Source organism: Rhipicephalus sanguineus, chromosome 4 (genome assembly GCF_013339695.2).
Source record: "Rhipicephalus sanguineus isolate Rsan-2018 chromosome 4, BIME_Rsan_1.4, whole genome shotgun sequence".
Taxonomy (NCBI): Eukaryota; Metazoa; Arthropoda; class Arachnida; order Ixodida; family Ixodidae; genus Rhipicephalus; species Rhipicephalus sanguineus.
This window is the reverse complement of record NC_051179.1, coordinates 516,942-533,764: the sequence shown is the minus strand read 5'-3', so window position 1 is coordinate 533,764 and position 16,823 is coordinate 516,942. Positions and strand designations below refer to the sequence as shown.

The 16,823-nt window shown below is 46.7% G+C and overlaps 1 protein-coding gene across 1 annotated transcript in view; it reads left to right on the top strand.

The window, feature by feature from the left end:
- The window catches only part of LOC119389283 (huntingtin-interacting protein 1-like), a 106,693-nt gene extending 90,657 nt beyond the window's left edge, over positions 1–16,036 (top strand). Inside the window, 5 exon segments of the mRNA XM_037656484.2 lie at positions 717–817; positions 1,553–1,785; positions 11,181–11,242; positions 12,649–12,765; positions 13,507–16,036. Coding sequence (XP_037512412.1) covers positions 717–817; positions 1,553–1,785; positions 11,181–11,242; positions 12,649–12,765; positions 13,507–13,530 — 537 coding nt within the window. The 3' untranslated portion in view covers positions 13,531–16,036.
- Positions 16,037–16,823: the final 787 nt, after the last annotated feature.

Genomic DNA, 16,823 nt, shown 5'->3' with positions numbered 1-16,823 from the left:
CTGCGCATATTCAACGAACGAGAAGAAAATAACACTAAAAATCAAACGCCTGCTATTGGATTTGGATGTGGATAGGGTCTTGTGTGGCTTTTCACACACATGTTGCCAGACAGCAACGCACTGTCGGCTAAACACCACTATATAAGACGAGGGGTGACTATAGCTCGTTGTTTGATTGAAAAAATGTAGACTTATATTCTGGTTTATACGGTATATTTAGGTGTACGTTAAAGAACCCCAGGTAGTTGAAATTTCTGGAGCCCTCCACTACAGCGTCTCTCATAATCATATCATGGTTTGGGACATTAAACTCCAGATATTATTAAAAGAATAGTCTGGTGTACAGCTTTTCAGTTTAATTTCCATTGGAAACTCTCCGAGGTTAGTGAGGTCACAAATGTTCTGGCAAATTCAAATTGCAAAGCGACCGGTCACTTTGAGAAGTGACCGTGTTGGCTTGCTTCTCTTCTTGTGGTCGCATGACTGCAAGTCTAGCAGAAAGCCAAAAGAGTCACTTTTTGACCGAGAAAGACTGGTCGACATTGCGGACGCGTAACTGAAAAATCAAGCAGTGAGAGACTGATCCAAAAGAGTGCACTAGAACATTTGCAACCAACTTGGCCGTACAGCCTTTACAGGTGTCGACATGAGTGAATCTTTCCAAGAGAAAAGCGTCTTTCATAAATAAGTATGCTGTGCCTGTGTTTGCTGCCCAGGGCTCTGCGTCGAAGAAGGAGTTTTACAGTCGGAACCACCGCTGGACCGAGGGTCTCATCTCGGCTGCCAAGGTAGTTGGCCTCGGAGCGAAGTTCCTCGTGTAAGTTGTCACGTGTGAGCGTGACACCTTAATTCTTGTATTCAACTTCATTGTGAGTGTTTTAATGTACTCCCATTGTGCCCGCATAACCCTGGCAGCATTGCTTGCTGTTGCAGTCAATAACTGTTTTGTGTCCCAAGATGGTATGAGAGGACGGCTCTTCAGGATTTTTCATCGTTGAAATTGTTCAGGAATTCGGGCTACAAAGTAAATTTACCTCATTCTCAAATCAAAAAGCAAAAGGTTTGCAGCATAATGACTTGCCCTTGCCTGAGGATAGAGCTCTGCACCACTGCCTTTGTGAACCAGTCGCTCTGTTAACAAAACCCACCACAGGTGGTATTCTTGGGCCATCACTTTCAGGAATGGTGTTCACCTTTGCTAGATCACCTTTGCGGGTGTGTCATAATACATAAGGATGGACAGTTTTGCTTTCATCAAGCAAAAGTAGCTTGGCAGAATGCTGCAAATTGTCATTTTTATAAGCCGAAACGTCCAACGCCACAAAATTAGCAAAGGCGACTGTCACCCTGACAGTGATTGCCCGACAATAGCACCCCATGTGGCATGCAGAAGCCAAGTTGAGGGTCACTCCATCTGGAACACTAACCATTGGAACCTAGGATAAGCAAATTAAGTTACTTAAACCTTTAGAGATACGCTGCTGCAAACTCTGTTTCGTTTCTGTAGTAGTGCTGCGCAGAGGTTGGTTTCCATCGTGACACTCGATTTCAGGGACGCGGCGGACCGTGTCGTGTCGAGCGGCGGTGGCAAGTTTGAGGAACTGGTGGTGGCCAGCCAGGAGATTGCAGGTGCCACTGCACAGTTGGTGGTTGCCTCACGCGTGAAGGCTGACCGCGGCTCAACTCGGCTAGCAGCGCTAGGCTCAGCCTCCAAGGGTGTCTCTCAGGCAACAGGGAATGTGGTGGCCACTGCCAAGGCATGCGCTCACCTTGTTGAAGATTCAGGTGAGATGCTGGTACTGCGTGCCATTGTTTGTTTGCATACGTACATGTTTTGCAGTGTGCCTTCAGTACTGTGTAGCTGAGTTTTTTTTTTTTTTTTTTTTAGTAGATTAACAAACTTATTCTCTGCCAAACACAAGGCCTCAGCCAAGTGCCATTCTGTAGGCCAATGCAACAGCTGGTTGACTGAGAGCTTGGCAACTAGGAAACTCAAATTTAAATTCAAATTCAATTTAATCAGCATTTTTCTTACAGAAGTTGCAGAAAGAAAAATGCAAGGATAAGGGCAAAAGGCTGCTATGTGAGCAGCTTGACAAGGCTCCTACCCCTATTTTCTTAGCATGGAAATTGTGATATACGTACGAGCCCCATATACAGAAATGGACCTGAACTTCTACCCACTACTGTACTTGAACAGCTGGCGTCTTTGGAACACCCGACGTGAACATGCCCATATAAATGCAGTGAGTGTCTTGGGCATGTTCACGTTGGGCTGGGATTTGGCCAAGCTGAGTTATAACTTCAAGATAAGGAGCAATTTAGTGTACAGTGGTTAATCTGTTTAACTGTTAGACAATCAGTAGGGAGTGGTAGAAGCCACCGAAATTCAGCGTGTACCATGAAGTCTCGCAGATTACTATATACAGTAGAACCCCGCTGATACGTTTTTGAAGGGACCGTAGGAAATAAACGTAAGAGAGGGGAAACGTAAGAGCCGAAAAACAGGAAAAACGGCAAAATATTTAGTGGTACAGAATTTTATTTCAATTCTTACGAGCAGCACGAAAATTGGCGCGCTCAGCCGCGATTTAGTCGATGGATAGAAACGCGGAGCTTAGGACGGCCTTATCCACAGAAATGTAATCAACGTATGTGATTTTTTTAACACCAACAGCTGTAGGCATGAAAAAACTAAGCACACGCAATCACGACCGGCGCGGCGAGTCCGACCGCGAACCGCACGCACGACCATGCGAGCTCCAACCAGCTCGAACTCCTCCCGTTCTCCGACAAATAACGATGATGATGAGTCTACGCCAACGCGATGGCAGAAGTGAATGCCAATCTCGAAGGCCTTGCTTTCGCAAGCAATTACGTCATACACGCCATGTTTACACAATGCAAATCTCAGAGGCTATGCTTTTGTCAATAGTAAATGCCAATCTCGAAGGCCTTGCTTTCGCGAGCAGTTACGTCATAGACGCCATCTTTGCAATTTGAATCTCGAAGGCCATGCTTTTGTTTGCATCAATTGAAAGATTCTGTTGCTTGCGGCTCTCATGCGGCTATTACGGTCAAACGAGGCCAAGCTGCGTGAAAATGCGCCATGGCCGCTCTCTTTGGTAGTCACTCGGTCGGCTCCGGGCGCACTTCGCGACGTATCATACGGGAACGGTCCGACAGTTACGACGTAACAGCGGGGTTCCCAATACATTGTATCCTATGGGAGCTATGCCGGGACCGGCGGAAAACGACGTAAGAGCCGGGAAAACGCAGCAGTGAGGAACGTAACAGCGGGGTTCTACTGTATCATTGAGACTGCATTGATGGTACCTCACTTGTCGTGGCATTTGTGCTACCGAGCAGAGTGTTGCGAGTTCAGTTTCTGGTTGCGGTTGCTGCGTTTCAATGGGATTCAATGAAAAAGCTCTCGTGTATTGGATTCTGGTGCATATTAAAGATCTCCAAATGGCTGGCATTAGTCCAAAGGCATTCGTTAACACTAGTTTAACAGTTCACTAATAATTGACCGTTTGATACTGTTGAATGTTCTTATAATAAACCTGCATTGGACATGAAAGTATCTTTACTACAGTAAAAGCTCATTAGTTTGACACCCGTTCATTAGGAAAGGCAGATAATTCGAACGCATTCTCTGGTACCGGCAATCATGTGCATTATTTAAGGGGGGACGCGGCTTTCGTATCGCGAAAAACGGCAAAAAAATCGATTTTTTGAAAATCACATTTTCAGTTTTTGTAGCCCTTTTTATATCCGATTCCAAAATATCTTCACCGAAAACCGCGTAGAAGTGCTATAAAAAAATTGTTGCGCCTGCCGAGGTGGTGAAAATTATTGGGGAAATCACAAAAAAACACTGATTTTCAAAAAATCATAGCTCCGCAACGACGCCACCGGGCGCCGATATCTTGGTCTCATCGGAAAGCGCATTTCTCCGTCTTCAAATGCCCCGCCTCAGCTGGCTCCTCCCTTCGAAAACAAGCGCACAAAAAGCAAATGTTCGAAGGTCGTTTCGAGCCCTCCGATTGGCCGCGTCCGCCATGTTGCCCCAGCGCGCCTCGCCATTGGTCCGATGCTCGCTCCGGGAGATCGTCGTCTGCAGCTCGTGCGTCTCGAGCTCACGGCTGTCGAAAGTCGCGCTACTTCGTGGCGTATTCGCAATCGCTCTGTGTTCACGGCTCGACGATAACTTTGAACAAGAACTACGTTTTAGTTTGGAGCTACTAGCGGAAGCTTGCTGGGATTACGATGGCGCGCCGCACTCGTAGCGAACATCGCAAACGCGCGTCTCGGACCGACTCTCTAGCGTTGACTCGTGGGATCCGTGGTTGGAGGTTCTGCTTATGCACACTTCGGACGTCGTGACGAAGATGATCGCAGGACGACTCTTTGCACTCGCGACCACGCATTACGTACTTTGAAACATCAGGCACCGCGGCCGGCGCATCTACTGCTCGGAGTCGTCACTAGGCCTAACTCCGCTCACGGCGTCGGCACGCGAGACGAACCTCGAACTTTGCGGGCAAGAACAACGCGTTAGCGGACTCGCGGCAGTGTGCTTCTTCGCAAGGAACCAAGCGCTTCCCCCGCCGGCTCCTCGGTACAGCGGATGGTCATTTTACGCATCGGCAGCGGACCCCACAGCCAAGCTCGTCGCGCAGCGGGCGCGCGTCAGCGTCCCGAAATGCGAGGCCAAACACGTTGCGCGCTTATTTTTCGTCGCCGCACCTAGGCATATTGCGCATCGTCACCGAATGCCGCCACCCAGCACATCGCGTGCCGACTTCCCGGACTATGCGGCCAAGCAATTAGAGGTGAAATAAAGCACTGGTGATGCAATTTAGGCACGCTTGGGGCCGTGCTTGGTATCGCCGTAAGCACTCATGAATCATCTGAAAAAATAAAAGCCTCGCAGAAAACCGTGTCCGCGACCGGGTGAATGACGAAGCGCATCGCAGGCGAGGCTTACAAATTAGCTTGACGAGTGAAACAGGGAGATGAATTCATATCTGCCCAGTTCGCGTCTTGAATAAACTGCTAAGGAATTCCTATTCCACCAATGTCTTGGCCATAACTGCCTGTTATTTAGGAGGAAGGGATAGGTTGTCATGATGACAGCCGCTCTTAGTATCCTATAAAAATGATTCAATGATCAATTGCAATCAAGACTTAATTATGTTAATGAGAGCATGAATACAAGAAAGCTGGCAAATCATCATAGTACATGACCTACTTGCATTACAATATCTTGTTTTTTGTCATGTCTATTACACCACTTCATAACTTCGTTTAAAATTCATGCCACATGTTCTATGTATATCACAAAAGGATTTTAAGAAAAAAAGAAAACAAAGGCGCAACAGATGAAAGGCCACATGTGCAGGAGGTCCAGCCTTGTAAAACACCTTAAAGATCACAATCTTCTTGTGTTTTAGAGAAGCAAGGCACCTCAAACTAAAGACAGGGCACTCAAGAAACTGCACATTACGAAGGACTCAAAAGATTACGACCCCAGTGCGTTTAGATGAAGTAATATCGTTGGTACAACTTTAAAAGCCGTTTTCTCAAAACGACTCTTCTTGCTTCCTGCTTCGCTTGTTCCGCTGATTTCTCACTGACCGCTGGGTCTATTTCAGTTCCGTTTTTTGTTCTATATTCCTTGAAGCACAGTTCAGGGCGTGACATTCTTGCTTTTTCAGTATGGCCTTTTGATAATTAGCTATTTGACGAGTTGCACAAAGCCTCGATGCCTGTTGCACAGTCACCTCATGAAAAATGAAAACTAAAAAAAAATTTTGTTGCAAATAAAAAAATCTAAGAATGTCATGCCCGCAATCAGACATCTTAGAATGCATAGCACTTTGAACGAGTTTCCTATCGCATTTTTTAAGCGAGTCAGACTCGGAACAAGAGCAGAAGGCAAAATATATTGTACATCAAAAAGTTGTAAAGATATATTCATGAAATTTCTACAGTAGCATTAAAAAAACATTTCAAATAAGTGTGCCAATTTTCATCAAAATCCATGAAGAAATAAGAAAGTTGCTACCGAAAGCCACGTCTCCCCTTAATGGCATCAATCTCTTGTTCAATCAGTCATATTTGGCCGCAACCTGGTTAATTCAGACGATTCTTGGAGCGCGCTGAGCGCGAAGCGCCGCAAATGTGCGTCGCACAGGAGTGAAAACGCCGTTTGCGGACAACCGAAATGAGGCAGCGCAGTCTGCATCATCATCGTAATCAGAGGAAATTGTACGTTAATGACGGTAACAACATTTCTGGTTAATTAACTTCGGGTTCGAGCATTTCAGGTTAGTTAGGACAGAGAGGTCTTGAGCCACAGTCACATTGTGAACAAAGTCACGAGTGGCCAAAATTTCGGCTTTTACACTGCTCTTACGCAAGGCAAGTACAGAATTTGAGTATTCATGAAAAATGAAAGTGTATTGACATAACAGACACTGGTTTTTGTTTTTTTGACAGTTTTGATATTTCGGAATTTGGTTAATTCAGACATTTTCCGGTCTCGTGAAAACTGAATTAATGAGCTTTTACTGTATATCTAGTGACATTATAAATGTGTATTTCTTACATATACAGTAGACTCCCGTTAAGACGAACTCGAAGGGACCGCGGTCATCTGTTCGTCTTATCAGGAGTTCGGCTTATCAGAAGTGCCCCCAAAAAGAGACATGCTAACATGCCAAGTGCATCCAAATATGTTACTTGAAACACTGAATAGAGTAGACTTACAATGTGGGGCAAAACGACAAGAAAAAGCATTTATTTGGCTCATCTAGATAAAGACTATGCCTTCAAGCAGAGTATTTACACGAATCTTACGAGCACTCGATTTCACGTGTTCAAAAATAAAAATGCTCGTGAAGATATTTGCTACCACATTTTAATGATAAAACTGTAACACGCTCTTATGTTGACGATTAGAAAAAAAAAATTAAGAGACAAGCACAATTTTTCTTCAAAGAATGTAAAATTTATTGTCCTGGCAGTTCCTTTTCTTTTGTGAGCCTGTTTTGCTGGCTCTAAGATCACTTCTGGATACGCCTCGGTCGCGTGCTGTTGCCTTGACAAAGTCATTATACGCTGAGTTGCTTAAGAAAGTCTGCAAGGTTTTCTTCGAGGTCCGGATATTTTCCCGTTTTCGGCCCGTAGTAACTTGTCCTGATCGACGTGCAGCTGAAGATATCCCATCGGGCTACTCACGGTCACAAGCCTCGCCACGAAAAAGACACAACGCAGCTATATTCACTGTGCAAATAGCCTTCCTTTGTCGTGCGCTTCCATAATCAAAATGGCTCATCACAATTTGCACTTCACTGGGAACAGATAGAACGCGTACAGGTCCTACGCGAACCAACGCGAATTGACCACAAAATACATGTGCTCGGCCGCCATTGTGTGATGGCGATGACAATGCACCTGAGCCCTCTGACGGGAGTGCGCCGCGATTGTGGTTTCGGTCTCGTACTCGATTGTAATGCACAGACCGTTTTTGTTCCTGTTGTCGCTTTCTTTTTTCCCCACTCCCTTTGCGTTTGCCCCTCTGACCACGGCGGAGGGGCCCCAAGCTCTTGTGTTGTTCTGTTCTCCTTTGTACTCCAGCTAGGAAGCTGGAGAACGGGAGGGGGGGGGGGGAATACAAAAGGACGCAATGGCTTGGGGGTCCAAGTTGTAAATCCCCCACTCTTTTTTCTCTTTTTGTTGCTTTTTTTGCTGATAAAGCCCACACCTCCCCCACCCACAGGCTGGGGGTGAGAAGGGATACCGGCTTTATCCGCTGACCGGTCTTCTTCGTTTGTCTCGCGCCCTCCACGTCGCGATTTGCTTCGCGTCTTTGCTCCAGGAACTGCTTTTTTTTCATCTTTTTTGCTTTTTCTCGGTCGCCTGAATGCCCCACCAAGACTGCAGTGTTCGTTTCGCAGAATCGCTAGCGTTGTTGATCATCGCGAAAGTTCGTCTTAACAGAAGAGTACAGTTGGGCGGTTCGTCTTAAGCGAATTTTTTTTGCATTGAGTCTATGGGAAACCAAACAAATGGTCCCGTGTTGTTCGGTATAAGCGAGAATTCGTCTTAACCGAGTTCGTCTTAACGGGAGATCACTGTATTAGCTGTCCTCCGTGGTGGTGTAGCGGTTACAATGCTCAGCTGCTGACCCGAAGGTCGTGGGTTCGATCCTGGCCATGGCAATCGCATTTCAATGGAGGCAAAATGCTAGAGGCCTGTGTACAGTGCGATGTCCATGCACGTTAAAGAACACCAGATGGTAGAAATTTCCGGTGCCCTCCACTACAGCGTGCCTCATAATCATATTGTGGTTTTGGCACGTAAAACCCCAGATATTATTATTACATATATCAGCAAGAAAATATTTAGATTTACTTTGTTACAGACAACAATGTCTCATAAACTGTCTTGTTATATTGTCACATGGTCGTGACGTGGGCGAAGGCAGAAGTCAGCAGGATAAGAACGAGTCTTTTATTTGACGAACTTGTGCCAAGAAACGAAATAGTCACTATACAAGCGATGCACAATGAGCACGGATCGCAGCGAACAAAGCGGCGTCCGTCGATCAACTGACAAGCGGTCAAGCGCGTCGGCTTTTATACAGGCGCTATCGAACTTTCCAGCGATATCGCTGGTGGCGGCGTTATCTTCGCCTGCGGCGCGCAATCTTAACAGAACGTTCTAAAACAATCGCGAAGCTTCTTACACATCACGGCGCGGCTTGCGCAGCACGTTGCCACCGGCTTTGCAGGTGAAGCTTCAACTCATGAAAAATAAGACGCGCGGCAATGCCCCGCTCTGAAAAAGCATCGTCCCGATGCTTAAAAACAGAACATGAATACATGCAGTACTAAAGAAAACTAATAAAGCAAGCAAACATTAGAGAGCTCAGGTGCGTTAACGAGCATAGTACGGTTTAAGGCGCACCACATGCACGACCTCGGGTCGAGCTCAGCGCCTCTGGAGTTCGTGATGCCGTCGGGGACAACCTCGTAGTCGAGTGCGCCAAGACGTCGAAGTACCCTGTACGGTCTGAAGTATCGTCGAAGAAGGTTCTTGGTCAGTCCGCGTCGTCGTATTGGCGTCCAGACCCTGACACGGTCGCCGCGCTGGTACTCCACGAAGCGTCGTCGAACATTGTAGCGACGGCTGTCGGTGTGCTGCTGGGTCTTGATGCGCAGGCGGGCGAGCTGTCGAGCTTCTTCGGCACGTTGTAAGTAAGCGGCGGTATCGAGGTTTTCTTCATCGGTGACGTTAGGTAGCATGGCGTCGAGCGTCGTCGCCGGGCTCCTTCCGTAGACCAACTTGTACGGCGTGATCTGCGTCGTTTCTTGGACGGCCGTGTTGTAAGCGAAGGTCACGTACGGAAGGACGGCGTCCCACGTCTTGTGCTCAACGTCGACGTACATAGCCAGCATGTCGGCGATGGTCTTATTGAGACGCTCGGTCAGGCCGTTGGTCTGTGGGTGGTACGCGGTGGTCCGGCGGTGGCTCGTCTCGCTGTATTTGAAGATCGCCTGAGTGAGGTCCGCAGTAAAGGCGGTACCTCTGTCTGTGATGAGGACCTCTGGGGCGCCATGACGCAATACAATGTTCTCCACGAAGGACTTGGCTACCTCGGCGGCACTGCCTTTGGGCAAGGCCTTTGTCTCGGCGTAGCGGGTGAGGTAGTCAGTTGCTACGACGATCCATTTATTTCCGCAAGTCGACGTTGGAAACGGCCCCAGGAGGTCCATCCTGATTTGCTGGAACGGCTGGTGAGGGGGTTCAATTGGCTGCAGAAGTCCCGCTGGCCTAGGCGGCGGTGTCTTCCGTCGCTGGCAATCTTGGCAAGTCTTAACATTGTGGGCGACGTCGGCAGCAAGGCGTGGCCAGTAGTATTTTTCCTGTATTCTGCCGTGTGTGCGGGAAACACCGAGGTGTCCAGCCGTCAGGTCGTCGTGTAGGGCCTGGGGGACTTCTGGTTGCCATGATGAGGGCACGACAAGAAGGTAGTCGGTTCGAAGTAGCGAGAAGTTCTTCTTGAAGAGAACGCCGTTCCGTAAGAAAAACGACGGCAGTCTTCACTTGAATACCTTCGGAACAACGGCGGTCTTGCACTCGAGGTACTCAATAAGGCTCCCCAGTTCCGCGTCGGCTCGTTGCCTTTCGGCGAAGTCGTCGGCACTTATAGTTCCGAGGAAGCAGTCGTCGTCGTCCTCTTGCGGCGGCGCATCGACGGGGACACGGGACAGGCAGTCGGCGTCAGAGTGTTTTCGTCCGGACTTGTACACGACGGTAATGTCGACTTCTTGAAGCCTCAGACTCCATCGTGCGAGACGACCTGAAGGGTCCTTCAAGTTAGCTAGCCAACATAAGGCGTGATGGTCACTGACAACTTTAAAGGGCCTGCCATAGAGGTAGGGGCGAAACTGTGACGTAGCCCAGATGATGGCAACGCATTCCTTTTCTGTTGTGGAATAGTTGGCTTCTGCCTTGGATAATGACCGGCTAGCATAACTGATAACCCTTTCAAGCCCGTCAGTCTTTTGCACAAGGACGGCACCGAGTCCTACGCTGCTTGCGTCGGTGTGTACTTCCGTATCGGTGCAATTATCGAAATGCGCAAGTATGGGTGGCGTCTGCAGCTGTCGTTTAAGTTCTTTAAATGCTTGCACTTACGCCGTTTCCCACCTGAATCCCACGTTAGTCTTCGTGAGAAGCGTCAGTGGTTCGGCGATCCGCGAAAAGTTTTTGACGAAGCGTCTGTAATAGGCGCATAAGCCGAGAAATCGGCGCACGGCCTTCTTGTCGGTGGGTGGCGCGAGGTTCAACAATATGTGCAGCATCTTACATGCTGTCTTTGTTGAGAATCCAAGTGCCACGACCGACATAGTGACGGTTGCCAAGCTCATTCTTGAGTAGTCCTGGCTCTTGAAGAAAAGAGGTCAATACGAAAACGCCACTCTGCAACATTCTCACAAAAGTTTACAGTGTTAGTTCAGTACTGTTTCCACTAGGCAATTGTGGAAAACTCATTAACTCGGCTACTTTGTGTCACTTAATGTCAGAAGCATGCAGGCACTCACTGAAGTTGTTCCTGTCTGACTTTAATATGCCAATGTCTTTTTTTTTTTTTTTTTTTGCAGAAGTGCTCGATTTCTCCAGAATCACACTACACCAGGCCAAGAGATTAGAAATGGAATCACAGGTATGACTGGCCAGTGCTTGACACTGCTCCTGCTTTCTCTTCCTATCCTGGCTAGCTTCGCTATTTTTTGTGCCAGGGTAGCATCTTGCCACCTTTTGGCAAGACGTAAGCCTATTACATTGTTATTTCTAGTGCAACAAATGCAGGGCTAATTGCAGAGGAGGTCTTTGGCATGGATGATGTTCAGCTGAAAGGTTTTACTGACCACTTGTCAAGTCTGCCCTAAATGCCCACCTTAAATTTACTAATGGCGCAATTGTACAGTTGCAGTGACTCATGAGCCAATGTGAGCATCAGTAAGTTTAAGGTCATGGGCTCGACTCCCAGCCTTGGCAGCCAAGTTTCGATGGGATGAAAGTGGGAGAAAAGAAACGCTAAATTAAGTTTAGATCGAGGGGTGCAATACCAAATCCCAAATATCCAAAGTAAATCCAGAGCCCTCCGCTGTAGCCTCTCTCATCCTCGGGGTTGTTTTGATGCGTGAAGCACTGCAGATCGTTAGAAATGATCATTGGTCAAATGAAATTCGTCATTAGAAATGGGCAGAAGTTTGGAGAGGTTTGAAGCCATTCGCCTCAGTTGGAGATGCTGCTTTACTGACTACTCGGCACACTACATAGTGGGAGCACATAGACAAATTTTTCAAGAGTAATTAGAAATGCTGCAGTGCTTCGTGTGTTTTATGCCGATGTGATCGCAGACAGTCTTGTAATCTCATGTTCCCACAGTGCCACAAGCACAAGTGTGTACATTTGCAAGTAAAAATTATTTAGCAGCTCTATGCTTTGTGCGTCGTTTGTGTGAGGTTTTTGTGGGTTTTCGCTTAAGAGTACAGTGCAGTCTTTCAAACTCAGCCCAATGAACACCCAGGGACAGTTGGGCGAGTTGGTGTAAGGTCTTTGAGGACTGACAAGCTATCGCACCCATCTGCTCATCGTCGGGCCCGTAGGTGTCAGCCTTTGTTTAAGGAAACTTGCATTTTGTTTTCAAACTGAGATCAGAGGACTCCAGAAATTGTTGAAGGCGCCCGTATTGCAAAAGCGGGTGTTTCGTGCATCAGCTGTCCTTCGGTGGCGTTACCTAGCCATGAGGTGGAATATCTTGATGTCACGTAATCTGACAGCCTAATCGTGCTTGAGTTTTTCTTTTTTTTTTTGTCATATGCATACTCGTACTGCGACTGTGTGATTATTTAATCTTGTTATTTTTCGTACTGTGTGTGTATATCTTCCTGCGCTTTTGATTAAACTTCAGTTGCTAGCAGTGCGTCGCCCTCTCTCCTTCGTTTCTCTGTGATGTGGTTTTTCTCGCACTTTCTTCAAATAGCCCGATGAGCTGATGGTTTTAAGCATACCCTCAAATGGCTCAATTGTGAACTCCCTCGTTCTTTCATAACGCCGCAATAGGTCCGTGTCCTGGAGCTGGAGAGCAGCCTGGAGCGGGAGCGTGTACAGTTGGCCGCACTCCGTAAGCGCCACTACCATCTGGCTGGAGCCAGCGAGGGATGGGATGATGCACCTGAGGTAAGGACTCATTTGGTGCAGCAGTCCTCATAGCCTTTGCTATTCATCTCATGGCAGGGCAGCAAGCTGTCCTCTATCCACATTTTTATAGAGAGCACCATGCACTTTATGAAAGGATAAAAACTAGAGCTGTGCGAATAGCAAAATTTTGGGTGCAAAGCGAATTCGAATATTAAAGTGTGAGTGCGAATCGAATCGAATATTTTTCTAATATTTCTCGAATATTTCTAGGATATTTTTCGAATACTTCGAAGCGAAATTGCAGAAAAAAAGTTAGAGAGGATTCCTAAGCATATTCTTATGAGATAGCAACATAAAAGTGTTTCTTTTTGCTAGGTTAGGTTTTCGCTAGATGTTAAAACCTTTTGATATAGTGAATAATTGTGTGTTTATGTGTTCAACTGCATCTGTTGTGTACTACTGGTATTCGTACAAGACGTTTCAGATGTACTCTGTTATACAGAGGTTTGAACTCTATTTTAGCGTAACATAATTTCAATCCAGTGAAGCAGAGTGCCAATTTTTGTGGTTGCTATATTGAGATATAAGTGCGTTGCATCCAGATAACACTAAAAAAAATGTGATTTGGAACATTATCTCTGCACCAGATGTGAGTGTGATTAAGTAAAGGAGCGTGGCCACAAGTGCTGTTGATACCTGCTTACTTTGCAGTTGCAACATTTCAGTAGGCAGAGAGGCCGCACTCATGTTTTCATTTTGTTCTTTTGTTTTCTTTTTCAGTCAAATGGCACAACGGCCGGGTAGCCGTTCAAGTCATCACCTAATTTAAACACCATGCGTGCACGTCTGTGAGGGAGTGTCTAGTGTGGCACATTTCACTGCTCCGTGGTGTTCTCCACCTGTGGCCTGTTCGTCCGGAAAATGTGAGAGCCCCACCCGACACGACCGGAAATGCCACCCGCTATCGACGCGCACGACGTCATCACTCCCACCCCTTTCCTCAAAGTCGCGTTTGGTATGGACTTCGGGATCTTGCGTTCTCGATCGTGATTGAATTTTTGGGGGAGGGGGGGGGGGGGGGGGGAAGACGGGGCTTCAACTAGATTTGAAAATGCTGGCCACGTTTGTGCGCATAGTATACTCAACATTACCGTCACTCCACGTAGACGGCGTGTTAACAGGAACGTGTTAGGTTCTACAATCTACGTTTAGTTTCGGCCGCTCCGCAGTTTCGCCGTAGTTCTGGGATTTTGTTGAGTTGTTGCCTTGATCAGTGGTGTGGGACCATTTGAGGCCTCATCCTACACCTTTTGTATTACACCTCATGCAGTCCGCTGGTGGCGCGACATGCAACATTTACGAGAGGGGTGACGATTTCATGTTGCACGTGGTGAGTCACGGTGAGACGCTGGGATGGGCTAGGAATAGTCCTGCGCGCTGAATCGTCGTGTTCAACGCATTGCGAGCTTAGCTTCGATCGGGCGGTGTTTGCTGTACAGAATGTATGCGCCGGAAGGCATGCCATAACACGTTCGGCGTGACTGACGTGGCAGTAGAAGTACGTAGGCTCTTGCAGTGCTCGGTTTGTACATAGAGAACTCGCGTAGTGGCAAACTTCTTTTTAAGCCATCTTGAGGCTGTTCTCGATGAAAAATGAAAAGCGCTGGCTGAAAGTTTCCAACGTTAGAAATAGGGGGACAAAGATGACAAGCAAAGCAAGATTCGTTTTGGTTCGGTCTGTACTCTGTTTTTGTGCAAGCATTGTACAAACCTACAGAGATAACGATAATGTGGCTTGTTTTTTCGTTTGTTTTCTTTTTTTTTCTTTTTTTTCACACGATGGGAGCAGGCTCAAGGGTAATGATTGCATAGCATGGTGACCTTGTGACACTTTGCACTCTTATCACCTACTTAAAGTCATTCTTTACTATTATTAGTTTGCAAGGAACTGAGGTTACATGGCCAGTGGGAAAGACGATATATCGAGGAAGAAAATAATGAAAAGTTAGTCATCTCTAGAGATGCTTGTGTTTCAGGACAGGCCCGAGATAATTTGCGCACACACAAGGGTGCTTTCATGGCCTCTCATCTCCAGTGTTGTATATTTGATTGCCTTTTTTTCTTTTTCTTAATTATTCGGGAAGTGTTAAGAGGTGGTGAGAGCAACTCCTGGGGGATTGTGGTTTAATTGCCGTTCTTGAAGGTGCACCACACACCATGAAACGTCTGGTTGCCAGTTGGTTGGCATTGCAAATTATGGCTCGCCCATTGCTTACCTGGTGGTAATATATGGCAACTGGTGTGCATTGATCAATCGACTGATGGTTTCATTTGTATTGACCGAATTATATTTCATTCAAATTACTTCCAATTAGTTTGGACCCATAGCCATAACAACAGCTAGCATTCGGTCCAATACTGAAATGCTCTTCCTCATTTGCCATTTGCATCATCACAAGATATACGACATGGATGGTAAATTAAGTCAGGGTATTATTGATGTACGGTCAAATTAATTGTCGAGCTGAGCCATCACTTGTTTCGTGGCCTCTGAGCAAAGATTTACAACGGATCATTGAAAAAAGAATGAATAGTTGAATGTATACTGGGCATTAGCTTTATCACGACTCAGGCCTTTTTTTAGCTTCTGGTTTTTCTCATGACAGATGAAACATTGGGGGGGAAACGCGCAACGTCTTTGTGTCTGCACTGATGCGGCTTTTTCGGTTTTCTAGTAAGTTTTGGAACTTTTTTGTTTATTTGCTGTCAGTGTACGCAACAGTGCCACATAATTGGGCACTGGGGCCACATATATCCCAAGTGATTGGCAGGAGTGTTTCTGTGCACTGAAATGCTGCCTCTGTTATTCGATCCTTTCAAGCTGTCTTAGGTTGCACTGGGCAAAGGATCTTCGATAACTCGGTTAGCTTCCTCAAGGCAACAGCCAATTAGGGGAGGCTTATTTCATTCATTTCGTTTCATTTGGCTTATTCGATGCTTTGTTGGATTCTTACAGAAATGCAGCTAAAATAAGCTTACACTTAATTGCTTACATTTTTTTTTAAAGGTGATTTGTTCAATGTACAAATTTGGTCCCTCTAAAAGCACCGAATTATTCATTCTTCGAAGAATGTAGATTAATTTGTGGGGGATTTAACTACCGTTATTAAAGGGAAGCTGAAGCACTTTTTAAAAAAAGTGACTTGGGAATGTGTAATCATAGTTTGATCCTTGCTGAATACGAAAACCAATGTAAGAGTTCACAGAAGTGAACACAAATGGCATTTCTTGGCAAAAAAACAGCGGCTGCAGCCGCAGGGCTTTTTGAACTGCTGAGCGAAGGCGGTGACGTCAACTTCGGTATGCCGCGTCATCGGCGCCATCAGCTCTGTGAAAGCATGGCCTTTGCGATCAGTTCCACCAACGCGCGCAGCCAGAAGTAGTCACGGAGGCCACGGCTCCGCCAAAACCACGGTGGTAGAATAAAACAGGTGGCCCATCGAGCGCCGTGAGCGCATCGCCGTACTGCTCGAGTTGCTCGCGGCCACCGCTAGGTACGCGACGAGTTTTGGGGCAGAAAGACGCGCACCGCAAGCTCTCGCTGTGCTGTAAAAGCCGGTTTCTCTAGCTAATTTTGTGGCTTTAAACTGTTGTTTGTGCTTTTACTGGCTTGTAGTGGCTGTCTGCCAGCTTCGACCGCAAAAGTAAGAGCGCCAGGCTTTATGAAGCTTAAAATTTTTTAATCGACACGGGTAGTCCCGATATGACTGTCACAGGGTGCCGATTGCAAGAGACGTGCGCGTATTTATTTATTTTTTTTCGAAAGCGTGAAAATTCCTACCGGCGAGTGTACAGAGTAAAAAAAAAGCATTTGGTTTTCACGTTATCGTATGTATGTCGGAGGACTGTAGCTGGCGGTCTTTCCATGGAATTGCATTTCTCCACAACTGCAGTCGCTTTTCGTCTTTCGGCGCGGAGAAAAGGCACAGCTTTTCTTCGCACGTTTTGTAGCCAGATTTGCAATTTGGAGCAAAGCATTTTCGTCCCATGGTGGCCGCCGCATCAGCGGCACAGATCGAGCCACCGTGGTTTCAGCC